This window comes from Lepidochelys kempii, chromosome 15, assembly GCF_965140285.1.
Source record: "Lepidochelys kempii isolate rLepKem1 chromosome 15, rLepKem1.hap1, whole genome shotgun sequence".
NCBI lineage: Eukaryota > Metazoa > Chordata > Testudines > Cheloniidae > Lepidochelys > Lepidochelys kempii.
Window position 1 is genome coordinate 2,550,614 of NC_136394.1, and position 15,344 is coordinate 2,565,957.

Genomic DNA, 15,344 nt, shown 5'->3' on the forward strand with positions numbered 1-15,344 from the left:
CCCCTTAGCCCGGGGCCCTGGGCTGCAGCCCCTAAAGCCCCTGTGTTAATTCGGCCCTGCTAGTGCCTGGCTTCCCTCATTCGCTCTCTCTTTCCCTATCTGTCTATCGTTCTCTTTTCCCACTGCCACTCTCTGCCCCCTCCCTGCCCCTGAAATAGGTCAGAGCAGGGGCAAGGGCAGTACAGGTTTGAGGGGAGGAGAGGTGCAGAGTTTCTAGCATGGCACAATCTGCAGCCAAAGAAAGGTGACACCTTCCCTCCAGACCCACCTGAGTAGGTTGCTGGTCGGAGAGGGAGCCTCCGCAGTGGGGCTGGACGTCCGGCTTCCTGAGGGGCGACGTAGCTGATGGTCTCTGCAAAGGAAACGGATGGCATTAGTCACTCAGTGGACTGGCTCATGGGATCTGTGGTTTCCCTGCTGCCCCTGGCTGGAACCCCGACCCCCAGGGAGACTGTCCAGTGGAAACTGACCCCTAGTTCCTGTCTTGGGGGCTCTCTGGGGCCTCTCAGCTCTGGTATTGCCCCTGTGAAGGAAGCTGAGCTCAGTGGGGCAGAAGCTTATCCCCACTCCTCTCCTGCTGCTCCCAGGGGGTACAAGGCCCTTCCAGGGGCCGGCTCCTGAGAGAGTCAGTAACATTCAATAGCATTAAGGGAGACAAACTGGAGGAGATCAGACACACCCACCCAGGGCCAACCGTCTACTGCAGCACTGCAAAGGACTGAGGGCCCCAGCTGCAAGCCTGGGTGCAGAGACCAGTTCGTGGGAATGCAGGGCCCATGCCAGCGGTGGGATGCTGGGCAGTGCGATGAACAGCTAGATGGACACTGGGGGGGGGGAGAGGGGTGTTGTGAGAGAGTGGGGGCAGAGGAGAGCATATTGAGCTGTGCCCACCTCAGGGACACTCCTCGTTTCCATGGGTCTGGATCACATCCTACAAGCCTGGACTGTTGATTGGGGGTGCTGCTGGGCCAGCATGGGGTGCAGGAATCACCCAGCCTGGGTCTCCCACAGGCCAGCACAGAGAACTAATTGCTAGCCCCGAGCTGGCCATTTGCTTTGCCACGAGACCCCTGCAGGCTGGCGCTGCCTGACCCCCCGCGGCATCGCAAAGTCCCAGCCTCCCTGCAGCATGGACCCTCTCCACACACGAAGCAAAAGGGGCGACACGCACAGCTGGCCATCTCTGAGCCAGGGCAAGGGCAAGACCTGGTGCTGCTGGGGTGGGGGAGCAAAGGAGGATGGGTCAGCCTGGGCCTGGACATGGAGGCAAACAATCTGCCGCACAGGTGCCAGGTCTGGTTCAGGTGCTAGCTCTCTGTGCTCCCCCCAGGGACCCCCTCCCCCCGATGCTTCTTCCCAAGCCCTGCAAGGGATTAACATCTCCCCCTCCCCGCACAGGTCTCCCAGTCTGTCAGGAGCCACCTCTTCCACGCCACCTCCTCTTCTAATGAGGAAGCCCCTGCACCCCACTTCCCTCCTCGCTGGGGTTTGTAGGCAGGTATGGCGCCTTGCTTACAGCTGTCCAGCCAAGGAGACCCTGGTGAATCCGGGGGAGAGGGGGGGGAGCAGGGAAAGCCGGTGCCTTTTGATCTCTCCCCCCAACTGACCAGCCTGATCTAACATTCCCCTCTATCTCCAAGGAGAGCTCCCGCCTGCCCACAGCTCAGTTCCCCAGTCCCTGCCCCCACGGGAGGGGTGCCCCAAACTCAACCCACACGCCTTTTGGGGGTGCGGAAGGAAACAAGGACGACACACACTTTCCCTGGGCAGTGGGGACACAATTCCAAGCTCCCAGTAGCTCAGACAGTGGGATGGACCCTGGCTGTTGGGAACAGCCAAAGAACCGCAGTGGGGAGAGGGGGCAGACGAACTCCTCTCTGTCCTGATGGCCACTCGATTAGGCCCGAGTCCACATATGAACTCAGACCCCAGCGTAGGCTCAGGCACTGACCATCCAGGCTGACCTCACCCGTGGGTCCTTTGACTTGGAAAATGGGAGCCAACTACATTTGTCAGGGCCCTCTCTCTGCTGCTCCCCCCATCTCGGGCACCCTGGGTCACAGTCACATTCCCTTCCCAGACAGGGAGATGGAGGGGGTTGGGATGGGCGGGTGACTTCCTGCAGTGGCAGAGGAAGAGCTAAGAAGTGTTGCTTCATTCCTCCATTCGGGGCCAATGTCCTTGGGGCCTCAAGGAAACAGCAATGAATTCCCACTCCCAGAACTGCCTTTATCGGAAGGACGGCACTGAACTTTGGCCCAAGCTCCCAGCTAGAAAAACCCTGTTGGAATGAAATGGAAGATGTTATAGGCAAACACGAGAGGACGTGAGGGCAATAGCCAGGGCCAGCAACAGGGCCGAACTAGCACCAGAAACAGGAAATACATGACAGCCTCTGTGCATGGCCCTGTGAGCTACACTGCAATTCTGCACTACTTTCCACCCCTCCACACACTGCACCTTTACACTGCATTATACCTGTGAGCTGCACCTCCAACCTACCCTGCAACTCTCCATGTATTGCACCTTTGTACTATATTGCAATTAGTCACTGCTTTCTACCTTGCCATGCATTGCATCCCAGCACTGCACCTGTCCAGACATTGCACCTGAAAGCTACACTGCAACTCTTTAGCGAACTCTGCACTGCATTACACCGCTACATTGCACTAGCTCGAGGCACTGGACAACATCTCTGAATGGACTGCGCCTCCAAACTACACTGCAACTTTCCATGCATTCCACCTCCGAGTCACGCTGCCTCTCATAGAATCCTAGAATCCTAGAATATCAGGGTTGGAAGGGACCCCAGAAGGTCATCTAGTCCAACCCCCTGCTCAAAAGCAGGACCGATCCCCAGTTAAATCATCCCAGCCAGGGCTTTGTCAAGCCTGACCTTAAAAACTTCTAAGGAAGGAGATTCCACCACCTCCCTAGGTAACGCATTCCAGTGTTTCACCACCCTCCTAGTGAAAAAGTTTTTCCTAATATCCAACCTAAACCTCCCCCACTGCAACTTGAGACCATTACTCCTTGTCCTGTCCTCTTCCACCACTGAGAACAGTCTAGAACCATCCTCTCTGGAACCACCTCTCAGGTAGTTGAAAGCAGCTATCAAATCCCCCCTCATTCGTCTCTTCTGCAGACTAAACAATCCCAGTTCCCTCAGCCTCTCCTCATAAGTCATGTGTTCCAGACCCCTCATCATTTTTGTTGCCCTTCGCTGGACTCTTTCCAATTTATCCACATCCTTCTTGTAGCGTGGGGCCCAAAACTGGACACAGTACTCCAGATGAGGCCTCACCAACGTCGAATAGAGGGGAACTATCACGTCCCTCGATCTGCTCGCTATGCCCCTATTTATACATCCCAAAATGCCATTGGCCTTCTTGGCAACAAGGGCACACTGCTGACTCATATCCAGCTTCTCGTCCACTGTCACCCCTAGGTCCTTTTCCGCAGAACTGCTGCCTAGCCATTCGGTCCCTAGTCTGTAGCTGTGCATTGGGTTCTTCCGTCCTAAGTGCAGGACCCTGCACTTATCCTTATTGAACCTCATCAGATTTCTTTTGGCCCAATCCTCCAATTTGTCTAGGTCCCTCTGTATCCTATCCCTCCCCTCCAGCGTATCTACCACTCCTCCCAGTTTAGTATCATCCGCAAATTTGCTGAGAGTGCAATCCACACCATCCTCCAGATCATTTATGAAGATATTGAACAAAACCGGCCCCAGGACCGACCCTTGGGGCACTCCACTTGACACCGGCTGCCAACTAGACATGGAGCCATTGATCACTACCCGTTGAGCCCGACAATCTAGCCAACTTTCTACCCACCTTGTAGTGCATTCATCCAGCCCATACTTCTTTAACTTGCTGACAAGAATACTGTGGGAGACCGTGTCAAAAGCTTTGCTAAAGTCAAGATACAATACATCCACTGCTTTCCCTTCATCCACAGAACCAGTAATCTCATCATAGAAGGCGATTAGATTGGTCAGGCATGACCTTCCCTTGGTGAATCCATGCTGGCTGTTCCTGATCACTTTCCTCTCATGCAAGTGCTTCAGGATTGATTCTTTGAGGACCTGCTCCATGATTTTTCCAGGGACTGAAGTGAGGCTGACTGGCCTGTAGTTCCCAGGATCCTCCTTCTTCCCTTTTTTAAAGATTGGCACTACATTAGCCTTTTTCCAGTTTTCAAAGATAACTCCTTGCATCTCAGCCTCACTTTGACCCAACAATAGTGCATGAGCACCCTGCATTGTGCACATGCCTCGGCTTTGCCACCTCAGTGCCCTATGTGCTACTCTGCACCATGCGCTGTGGAACTCCCTGCTGCAGGAGGCCATTGAGACAAAAACAGTTGCTGGATTTGACAAAGGGCTGAGTGACATTATGACTGTTGTAATAACTTTGGTTGCTCTGCAAGCTGCGAGTGATCAAACCTCATGTTTCAGGGTGTCTGATGAATCCCAGGAAGTACCCCTCCCAAGTACACCTCCAGGCACCAGCAGGGGAAGGTTTGCCGGAAGGGCCCGTGTTTCCCCTCTACACTGGCGCATGCCCAGATCCAAGATTAAATCTGCTCCCAGATCACTGCGCACCCTGCAGTTGGCACTGGAGAAAGGCACAGAGGGCACCAGGAGGTGTCAGGCAGTGGAGGGGGAAACAACATAGTGGGAATCAGGGGAGGGACAGTGCAGTGGACACTTGTGGGTGTCGGCATTAGGGGGCAGAGAGCGTCTGTAGGGGCAGGAACACATGGGCATCAGGGGGGCAGGCCACAGTCTAGCAGGAATGAAGGATGAGACATGTGCAGCACCCAGTGGGGATGGCACAGGGGGAAGGGGAGGTATAGTGGCATTGGAGAGTGGGAGGGCATGGTGTGGTGGGCAGCATATGCAGGGCATAGTGGACAGTCACTGGGTGGACAAGGCTTGGAGTGTCCCGCATTGCATTGCATGGGGCTGCCCTATAGGCAGTATGCGCAGGCAGGTGGGTGGGATCAGTCCTGAGGCCACGTGACATGAGCACAGCTGAGTTCGCGCCACACTCAGGCACCTGTCCAGGTCCTGCCTCTCCTTAGTGCATTTGGAGGAGCTGGAGTTTGGGTCTGCAGAAAGAGGCCAAACTTTTGGGATCAGGGCCTGCTGTCACCAGATCCTGCACTGGGGCAGGCAGAGACTGTGAGAGTGAGTTAGCATGGGACTCACCTGTGGGACTCACTGCTGCAGCCTAATATCCTAACGAACTGGCTGCTGTGCGCGAGCCCTTCCCTCCACTGGCTGCAATGAGAATTGGTCCCCATGCTGGCAGGTGTTTGGCTGCTCAGCATTAATCCTTATTCAAGGTGAACTCCAGTGAGGGTTTCCAGAGCAGGGGCAGCTGCGTCCGAGGTCTGCTGACACCATGACAGTTCCAGAGGGAGGACCAGGGCACTCATGGGCTTGGGACATTATCCAGGCAAATGGCTAAATAAAGCTTGTTTGATTTTGCTAAGGCAGAAATACAGGGGCCAGCCCCGGCATTGAGTTAGACCAGAGTGAATCCGGAGTGACTCCACTGATCACTCCTCTGACTCCACGAGAGCGCTGCAGATTTCCCCTAGTGTCACTGCAAATGGGTCTGGCCCAGTCTGGCTCTGGGCAGGGGGCAGTGGAGGAGCGAGGGTAGCTCAGACTCCGACAGGGGTTTAGTCACTGGAGAAAAACAAAGCTGAATTCCCCCTCCCGGAGAGCAGAGCTGAGCTCACATCCCAGAGCCAAGCTCCACCTGGGACCAGCTGGAAGAAGTGACCCCAATTGAGACATGCACAGAGACACAACGGATTCCTGAGCCACCCACATCTTCAGGGAGCACTTGGGGGGGGGGGGGGCTCGGCTTGGCCCCTCAGTGCAAGGGTCCCACCCCTTCCTGCACCCAGTGCATCCCAGTTCCCAGATGTCACTCAGCAGTGCTTGCAGGCCAGGTCCCCACTAGGGAAAGGGTCTCCCGGGGTTTGGGGACTCAGTCACATGTCAGAAACAGCCCCCAGGCAAGAGGGCTCCTGCCTCCCCTTTAGCTCTGAGCTCCATGGCTAATGTGATGGACAGGCCCAGCTGGCTAACAAGGCTTTGTTCTTCTCCAGCTCCTTCCCTCCAAGGTGCTTCACCCACACCAGTGAGTTAACTTCACAGTATCCCTGCAAGACAGAGACAATGCCCCCATGATGCAGAAATGGGGAAACCCTGGCACTGGCTCTGACATGCCCCAGGTGACACAGCGAGTCAACAGCAGTGCTGGGAACTGAAGCCAAGAGGCCTGTCTCCTTGTTCTAACCACCAGACAACACTACCCTCACAGAGATAGAAACCAGGAGCCCTGACTCTCCATCCCCTGCTCTTGCTAGTAGACCACATTTCCCACCCAGAGTCAGAAGGAGACCCCAGGAGTCCTGATTCCCAGAGCCTTGCTCTGGCCATTAAACCTCCTGACAGCCCACGCTGCAATAACATAAACAAAAACTACTCACCAGTTTTTAAAAAGCAATTGCAGTGCCCATGCAAAAGGCACCAGCTTCACAGCCCAGAGACTGAAAACCCCTGTTCAACCCCTGAGTGGGCACAGCATGGGCAGCAACTGGGCAAGCTCCCCACACACCTTTCCCCACTCCCCACCCCGATGGCACCCCCTGTATGGCTGAGTATCCATGCCCCAATCAGCCCTTGGCTTCTCTCCTTGTCAACAAGGGGGTGAGTTCCCTGGCACGCTGGTATTGTGGGTTGTGGTGCAAGGCTTGTGATATTGGCTGCAAGCCCCAGCTCCCAGACTCCTGGCATGGGGAGGATCCCAGCTTTCATTGTCTGAAATAAAGGGACTGTTCTAGCCCTGCTGGTTATGCAGAAAACATGATCCCTAAAGGCTCACAAACCAGCAGGCACCGAGGCAGAACCCAGACCTAAAGTCTCATGATTTTTAACCCACTCTCACAATTTTGGGAGCTGGACCCAGACTGGTGATTGTTGAACATCTGTGGCTGGCAAACCTGCCCTTGCCTATTGAGGCTGGACTGAGTCCTTGCCCAGATCCATCACACATTATTAACTCAACTCAGCCCCAAACCCCATTTCTGATCCCCACAGCTGGCTAATCCCCTTCGCCTGCTTTCCAAGAGCAGCCCATGGCATCTGGGCAGGCACACACAGACAGCCTTTCTCCTGTGACTTCGACACTGAGAGGTGCCCCCGGCTGCGGGATGGCCTGACAGCCGCCCGAGTGCTGCGTAACCTGTGGTGTAACCCCCTCCTGTGTGTCGAGTTAATGTCAAAGATCCCAGCTGTGATTCTCTCCGAAGCCCAGCACTGATCATGCTGCTGTTACCAGCAGGTCACCCCCTGCACCCCATCTCTAGGCAGCACGGTGCCTCCTCAGCGGGAGAGAACCGCTCACATTACAAGCCCAAATCCACCACCATGCTCATCAACAAGGGCAACAAGGCACAGGCCCTGCCACCCCTCCCTCCTCGCCAGCCCCCACTCCCATCTTGCTGCACCCAGAGCTCCGAGCCCTGGACGGACATGCTGACCAGGGCTGGGCTCAGAGCCCTGCACAGAGACACAGGGCTGGGAATTAACTGGGTTGCTCCTGCCAAGGAAGGATCCCTCTCGAGGCTCAGATGGGTACAAGGTAACACAGAGGCTCCAGGGCAGGGGCTTGGTGGTATAGAGCGCTAATTGCTCCTCTGTGGGTCTTAGTTCAAATCCTGATCTGATCACAGGTGGAGGAGAGTTTGGGGTCTCAGTCTCCTCCTCAGATGCATCCCACAAAAGCAGCGCACAGTTCAGCTTCATGGCAAGACTGCTCAAGAGAAGCCAGGGCTGCACGTTAGGGTTGGAGTGCATGAGCAGAGAGCTCTGTAGCAGGAGGGGGAAGCCCAGGAGTGGAAAGGGGGGTGCACGGGCTGGGGTTGAAGGGCACCAGCAGAGCGGGGTGTGGCTTTGAGCAGCCCATGAGAGGAACAGCAGGGGGTGCTGCAGCACAGGCGGAAGTGCAGTGGCAGAAATACAGGGGGGCAGGAGCGGAAGGGAGGGGCTGAGGGTCAGGACTAAGTGGCAGGAGCAAGCCCCCTCCCCAGAGTCCATAGAGATGGGATGGCAACCGTTAGAACAAGCCAGCCACATATGCCCTGGATTTGTCTGCTAGGCCCCATGCACAGCCTGAATACACCTGGGTCCCCTTTGCAGCACAAGGCAATGCACGCTATGGCTAGTGGAAAGAGCACGGGACTGGAACTCAGGACACCTGGCTTTTATTCCTAGCTCTGCCACAGACGCACTGGGTCTCAGTCAGCAAGACCCTTCCCCGCTCTTTGCCTCAGTCTCCCCATCAGACCTCCTCTGTAGGGCGCTTTGAGACCTACTGAGGGTCAGAGCTAGGTATAAAAGCCAGGTGTCCTGATAGCTGAACTGGGCTCCTTCTGCTCCACATGCCATCCCCAGGTGGGTGGGGATGGAGGGATAGGAGGGGAGAAGTCAGTTGGCAAGGGCCCTGGGGCCAGAACAGCAGGCGGCTTTGCTGGCTCAGTTCCCGGCCTGGCGAGAGGACGGCCCTGCTGTGGTTAGTAAACTACGTGGCTGAGACAGGGAATGCAACTGATGGCAGCAGGATCAATAATACTGCCACCTTCCACTGCTCCACCAGGGGCTGCTGCGGCCCTGCAGACACTAACTACTCTACCCTTCCAGTGGGCAGCTCAGGGTCAGCATCACCCCACTCTGCAGATGGGGAAACCAAGGCATAGAGGGATTAAAGCCAACACATCTGAACGTGGCCACAGATTGTGACTAGTGCCATTTTTGGGTGCCCAACACGAAGACACCTTGAGGCTGATTTTGAGAGGTGCTGAGCACCTGCAGCTCCCCCTGATTTGACTGGAGCTGCAGGTGCTCAGCACCTCTGAAAATCAGAGTCAAGCTCTTTCATATTGGCCACCCCCACTGATTGGCAACTTCTGGCCTCAGAGCTACACCCAAGGTCACACATAAGAACGGCCATACCGGGTCAGACCAAAGGTCCACCCAGCCCAGTATCCTGTCTACCAACAGTGGCCAATGCCAGGTGCCCCAGAGGGAGTGAACAGAACAGGGGATCATCAAGTGATCCATCCTGTCGCCCATTGCCAAACAGAGGCTAGGGACACCATCCCTGCCCATAGCCATTGATGGACTTATCCTCCATGAACTTATCTAGTTCTTTTTTGAACCCTGTTATAGTCTTGGCCTTCACAACATCCTGTGGCAAAGAGTTCCACAGGTTGACTGTGTGTTGTGTGAAGAAATACTTCCTTTTACTTGTTTTAAATCTGCTGCCTCTTCAGTGGCACATCAGTTCAGTGGCAGAGCTAGCCTAGAACGCAGGAGTCCTGGTTCCAAGTCCCCATCTCTAACCATTCCCCCGCAGATCCCTGCCTTACCTAAAGGGTTAATATTAACCAGTACCATCGTGGGGTCCCCAGTCCTCTAGATGTCAGCAGCTGCGGCATCCCTAAAAAATAATCCTGCAGCACATGACAGGAGGTTTCGGGCTGAAAAGCTACTCTGCAATCTCGCTTTGCCTGCCCTGAGCCCTGGTGTCCCAGGAACTGCCGCAGCAGCAGTCTCACTGAAGGAGCTACCAGAGGCCATGCAGAGAACTCACATCCCGCCCCCTGCCCTGTGGAAGTTGTTGCTTCACTGAGGCTGGATCCGGGTTCAGATCCTGCAGCAGTGGGGGGATCAAAGCCAGCTCTGCTCTCTGGGGAGCTATTTCCAAGCAGGGGAAAGGGGCATTCTTGCATCCGGACAAGGCTGCAAACAGCTGTACAGCACAGGCGTGATATGAGCCCAGTCAGATAAGGAGAGGCTGGTCGTACCCCACCCTCCTCCCGTCTGTAGAAACTGACCCACACACTCTCCTTTCAAACCAAGGAATGCCAGCTTAGGGCAGCCCCCAGCCTGGCCCCCCAGATGCCTGCCCCATTCCAGGGACACTTGCCTGTCCCTCCTCCCCAGGCAGGGCCCTGGTAAGCTGGCAGGGCCCTGGCACGCGTACCCTAGAGTGGGGAGGCCAGTGGGGGGAAGGGTCTCTGACTGTACAGCAGAGCGTCAGGCTTCCCAGAACTCCAGGATCAGGAGAGAGAGAGAGGCGGGGAGAGCAGGAGAGATGGAAACTGATGCGGGCAGGGGAGTGAGAGGGAAGAAAGATGATACTCTGCTGAGGCTCCTTCTTTCTGTCTATCCCCACATGTGTCCCCCCATCTCTCTGTCATCCCACACTCCTCTCTGGTATTTGAGTTCTGCCTGAAGCTTGGGGGTAAGGGATTGCAGCTAGGTCCAACTGGCCTCTCTGAGGGGGTGCTATGGAGTCCTTGGAGTCCCCAGCGGAAAAGAGGGAGGCGAATCCCCCCCTGGAGCTAATGGTGGTGCTCCTCACTCCTGCTCCTGTCTGCCCCAAGGGTGGGAGGGGGGTCCAGGCCTCCTAGGGGGTTGCCAACTTTATAACCACAGAAAACCGAACACTCTTGCCCTGCCCCCTGCCCTGAGGCCACACCCCTGCACCGCCCCTTCTCTGAGGCCCCGCCCCCGCTCACTCCATCCCTCCCTCCCTCTGTGGCTCGCTCTCCCCCACCCTCACTCATTCATTTTCGCTAGGCTGGGGCAGGGAGTTGGGGTGCGGGCTCCAGCCAGCTGGCGCTTACCTAAGGCGGCTCACAGAAATGGCTGGCATGTCCGTCTCCTAGGCGGAGGGGCCAGGGGGCTTTGTGCGCTGCTCCCACAGCTCCCCTTGGCTGTGGTTCCAGGACAGTGGGAGCTGTGGAGTCAGCGCTCCGGGTGATGGCAGCGCATGGCGTCCCCATGGCCACCCCTACACTGGAGAGACATTCTGGCTGCTTCCTGGGAGCTGCACAGAGCCGGGCAGGGAGCCTGCCAACCCCGCTGTGCTGCCGACCAGACTTTTAATGGCCCAGTCAGCAGTGCTGACCCAAGCCACCAGGGTCCCTTTTTGACTGGGCGTTCGGTCAAAAAATGGACACCTGGGAACCCTAGGACTCACTCCCCCTTCACCCTGCACTGATGTGGCAACAGCTTTGACTGGGGCATTAAGGTCAGAGCCGGGTCTCAGGCAATATATATGTCCCTCACCCCCGTCCCTGGCCCATGGAGGGGAGGGATGGGGCCTGAGCAGGAAGGGAAGCTGCAGGCTGAGCCAATTAGGTTCTAACTGCCCCCTTCCACCGCTGGGTCCCAGCCTGCCTGTCAGAGGCGCTGGTGAGGTTCTCAGCAAGGCCCTTCCACCCCTCACTAGCACACTAGCCCTGGCCTGCTGTCCCCCAGCTGTGGGGCTTGTGTGGGCATTGGCCCGCTCCTTTGAAAGGCCACTGGGGCTGGGACAAAGGGTTCTGAGCCCTAAGAGGTGCCCTGATCCCCTCCCCAAATGCCTGCTGCTTCCAGACTCCCCTCCCTCCCAACTGCTCTACCTTTACAACAGATCTGAATTCCAGCATCCAAGGAGTTAAACGTCTCCCTCCTCCCCAGCTCCTGTAGCCAGGAGCAGGTAGAGTTGGATGGTGCCCCAGGACTCACCTTCCTGTTCACCACTAGCCACCTGGCTGGGGAGGGGGTGAGCAGGGAGCTGGAAGGAGGCCCTGACACCACCTCCCCACTCCCCGCTCTGCAGTCCTCACGTCAGGGCATCTCCTCCCCTCCCCCAGGCTTCCCAGGGCTGGACACACATGCCGCTGCGCTGCCCCCCAGGGTGATCCACCCCCAGCCCCGGGAAGCAGTTTACAAGCCCGGTGTAAGTATCTGCAGGCAGTGAAGGGAAGGGGCAGCACTGGGTTGGGCTATTGTCTTCAGAGCCAGAGCTGGAAAAAGACAATAGAGGAGCAGAGCCAAGGTGTTTCCTGAGCCCTGGCCCTATGTGGTCCCAGCTGCCCAGGCCCTGTGCACATCTCCGCAAGGTGGAGCGGGGTCCGAGCTAACGCCATGGCCTGCCACAGCCACACTGGCAACATGGACTCCGTTTACAGCTGAATGTTTATCCTCTCTCAAATCCATACGCATCAGCAGCTCGGCTTGAAAGTGGGGTTCCTGAGATACGGCCCCCCATTTGTCCCAAATGGCCTGTTTTAATTTTTTTCCACAGCCTGGGCTACCTCTTAATAGAGAGATCCTCTCTGGACACCTCCCCTCCCACTGGACACCGCACAGACCCCACCTCCCCTCCCATTGGGTACTGCACAGACCCCCACCTCCTCTCCCATTGGACACTGCACAGACCCCACCTCCCCTCCCATTGGACACTGCACAGACCCCCACCTCCCCTCCCACTGGACACCGCACAGACCCCACCTCCCCTCCCATTGGGTACTGCACAGACCCCCCACCTCCCCTCCCACTGGACACCCTGCAGACCCCCCACGTCCCCTCCCATTGGACACTGCACCGGGGGGGCGTGCACAGGTTCGCAAACCAGGGCCCTATCCCCCACACGCTGCCCCTGAGACCCTGCCCCTTCTCCCCAAGCCCCCGTCCTCCTGCCACCCATTCCCCTAAGGCTCCTCTTCTGCACTTTGTGTCTTCCCCCCAAGACCCTGCCCCCGCTAACTCCTCTCCGTCCCTCCCCCGTCACTCGCCCTTACGGCCGGTAAAAAGTGGGAGGGTCATGGCCCCCTGGATCCCCTGCTCCGGCGCCCCTACACTGCACTGATCCCACCTCCCCTCACACTGATCACTGCACAGACCCACCTTCACTCTCACTGATGCGGCACAGACCCCCATCTCCTCTCCCATTGGTCACTGCACAGACCTCACCTCCCCTCTCATTGGTCATTGCCCAGAGTCCACCTTTTCTCCCACTGGCCACTGGACAGACCAAACCTGTGCGCCGATTGGTCATTGCCCAGCCCCTCCCAAACACACTGCCACTGGAATACCCACGGCCACTCTGACCCTGCCCGGCCATGGCCTGGGCCACGCTGTCCCTTGGCTCCCGGCTGGGCTCCAGAGCGGCTCCAGCCCTGGTTGGCCGGCCGGGATTTACCCAGCGGGGAGTCGGTGAACTCTGAGCGCAAGGCTGCACGTGCCTCTTTGGAGCCAGGCCTGAAATCCAGGGTTAGGGTCCCGCTCGCCCGCAGTGCTACTGCCCAGCAGGGGCTCTGGCCTGCAGACACAAGCTGGGTCCGGTCAGATGTGTGCGGGGGGTGGGGGTGGGGGTGGGGGTGGGGGCTCATGTCTGCTACCTTGGGAGGAGGGAGGATGGAGCGAGGAAGGAGGCCCCTCCTGCTCCCTCTCTCTCCCCTGAATTAAGACCAGCTGAATAAATAAATCCTGCCCTGACGTGTCTCTTCCGAGCCCCTGGCTAGAGCCTGAGTGACAGGAGTCACTCCCTTCCCAGGCTGCTGCAGTCCCATGTCACATTTTGGCACCTGTTTGGCTGTTCATGGGCTGAGGCTGGCGGAGTGAATGGCAGACCCCAGGGGACAGCCCTTCCCAATGCCTTTGAAAGCAGCTGGGGAGGCAATGTGCTGACCCAGGGAAGAAGGAGTCAACAAACAGGAAGAATCGATGGCTTCCCTTTGTTAAGGCCTTCACAGGTGGCTGGGGGTGGGGTGGGGGGGAGAATACCATCCGCAGAGCTAGTTCCCAGGCAGGCCAGGAGGGGACAGATAGCCCACGGCAGAGCGCCCTGGGACCGGAGATAGAGGGGGACTGGGCCCAACACTCCTCTCCAAATCTCCCTATCTAGCACTGCTTCCCTTTCTTTTCTCCATCATTCTCTTCCTCTAGCCATTTCTTTTTCCAATCGTTTTCCATCCCTTCCTTCCTTTCTTTCCCCCCTCGAATCCCAACAGCTATTGCCATGTCAAGTCATTTGAGCATTGCCAAGCTCAATACATCAAATATCTGCATGCAGGATAGAGTTTCACAGTAATGGGACTTCATACCAGGTGTCCCGTTTTTTATTGCAGTTCATTTCTGACTCACTGGAAGGCTGCCATGGATTATGACGCCGTCTCTTTCCTCCCTTACAGAGTTGTGCACAATTTGCTTCTTTGCTGTGTAGCCTTTGGCTAAGGCTTGTGGACGAAGCACGAGGGGATGGCCCCAGAGAGCGCTGCCCCCTTGCTTCTTTGTACGGTGTACAGTGCTGTACAAAGCATGTCCGTTTCATCCTCTCTGTTGATCACTGGAGTTGATCAGCAATTTTTCAAACAAAATATGTTCCAAAGGGGAAAAAATGGTTGGAAAATGTCTGCTGTACCCCTCCCTACTCCTCATTTTCTAGCCAATGCTATTCATTGCCCAGCCAGTCCTCTTAGGTTTCCACTGGACCTTCTGACTCCTACTTCCAGTCTGGGATCGCTGATTTGAGATTTGGCAAGCAGCCGCTTGCACTTGGTGCATGGCACTGCAGTGAGCTATCAGCGAGTGAGATGGTCCTAAGAAGGGACTGCTCGCCAGCTGGCTTGTACTAGTTTATTTGCTTTGCTCAGCCAGAAGTGGGTTGTCCTTTCAGAATTTCATGTGGGGCAGATACTTAGTCTGTAAGCTTTTAGGAGCCAGGACCATCTTTTTGCTCTGTGTTTGTAAGAGCCTAGCACACTGGGGTCCTGGATGATGACTAGCGCTCCTAGGTGCTGCCGCCAATGAGCAATAAAGAATTTTCAAAAGACCCAAGAGCCACATTTTCAAGTGTTCAACACCCAGAATTGGGGCTGAGTTTCCAGCAGAACTCAGCACTTGCCATGCCGAGCTCACCTGAACATCCAGCCCCTTGTGTCCAGAGAACCTGCTTCATTTTGAGTTTCCTCTGTGGGCTCGATCTGGAGGCTGATGTTGCTCAGACCTGGGGCTGACGTGCTGCAGAGTCCCATCTGGTTCATGTCTTATGTCTCTCAAACCTCATGCTTCAGACCTTTTGCTGGTCACCTGAAGGGGTCACGCTACCCTCCTTCTGCTGGTGGAGCGCGTCTTCATCAGAAGTGCTTGCATCCTTGCCAGCACGTTAAAGAAGTATGGGCTGGATGAATGGACTATAAGGTGGATAGAAAGCTGGCTAGATCACTGGGCTCAAAGGGTAGCAATCAATGGCTCCATGTCTAGTTGGCAGCCGGTATCAAGCGGAGTGCCCCAAGGGTCGGTCCTGGGGCTGGTTTTGTTCAATATCTTCATAAATGATCTGGGGGATGGTGTGGATTGCACCCTCAGCAAGTTTGCGGATGACACTAAACTGGGAGGAGTGGTAGATACGCTGGAGGGCAGGGATAGGATACAGAGGGACCTAGACAAATTAGAGGATTGGGCCAAAAGAAATCTGATGAGG

General features: G+C 56.5%; 1 protein-coding gene across 4 annotated transcripts in view; it reads right to left on the reverse strand.

Moving 5' to 3' along the window:
* Positions 1 to 15,344, reverse strand: part of EMID1 (EMI domain containing 1) — a 95,276-nt gene that overhangs the window by 40,588 nt on the left and 39,344 nt on the right. For all 4 annotated transcript variants that reach the window (XM_073312547.2, XM_073312544.2, XM_073312545.2 and 1 more), the window contains exon 5: positions 269 to 352. In XM_073312547.2, coding sequence (XP_073168648.1) covers positions 269 to 352 — 84 coding nt within the window. The remainder of the gene's footprint in view (positions 1 to 268; positions 353 to 15,344) is intronic.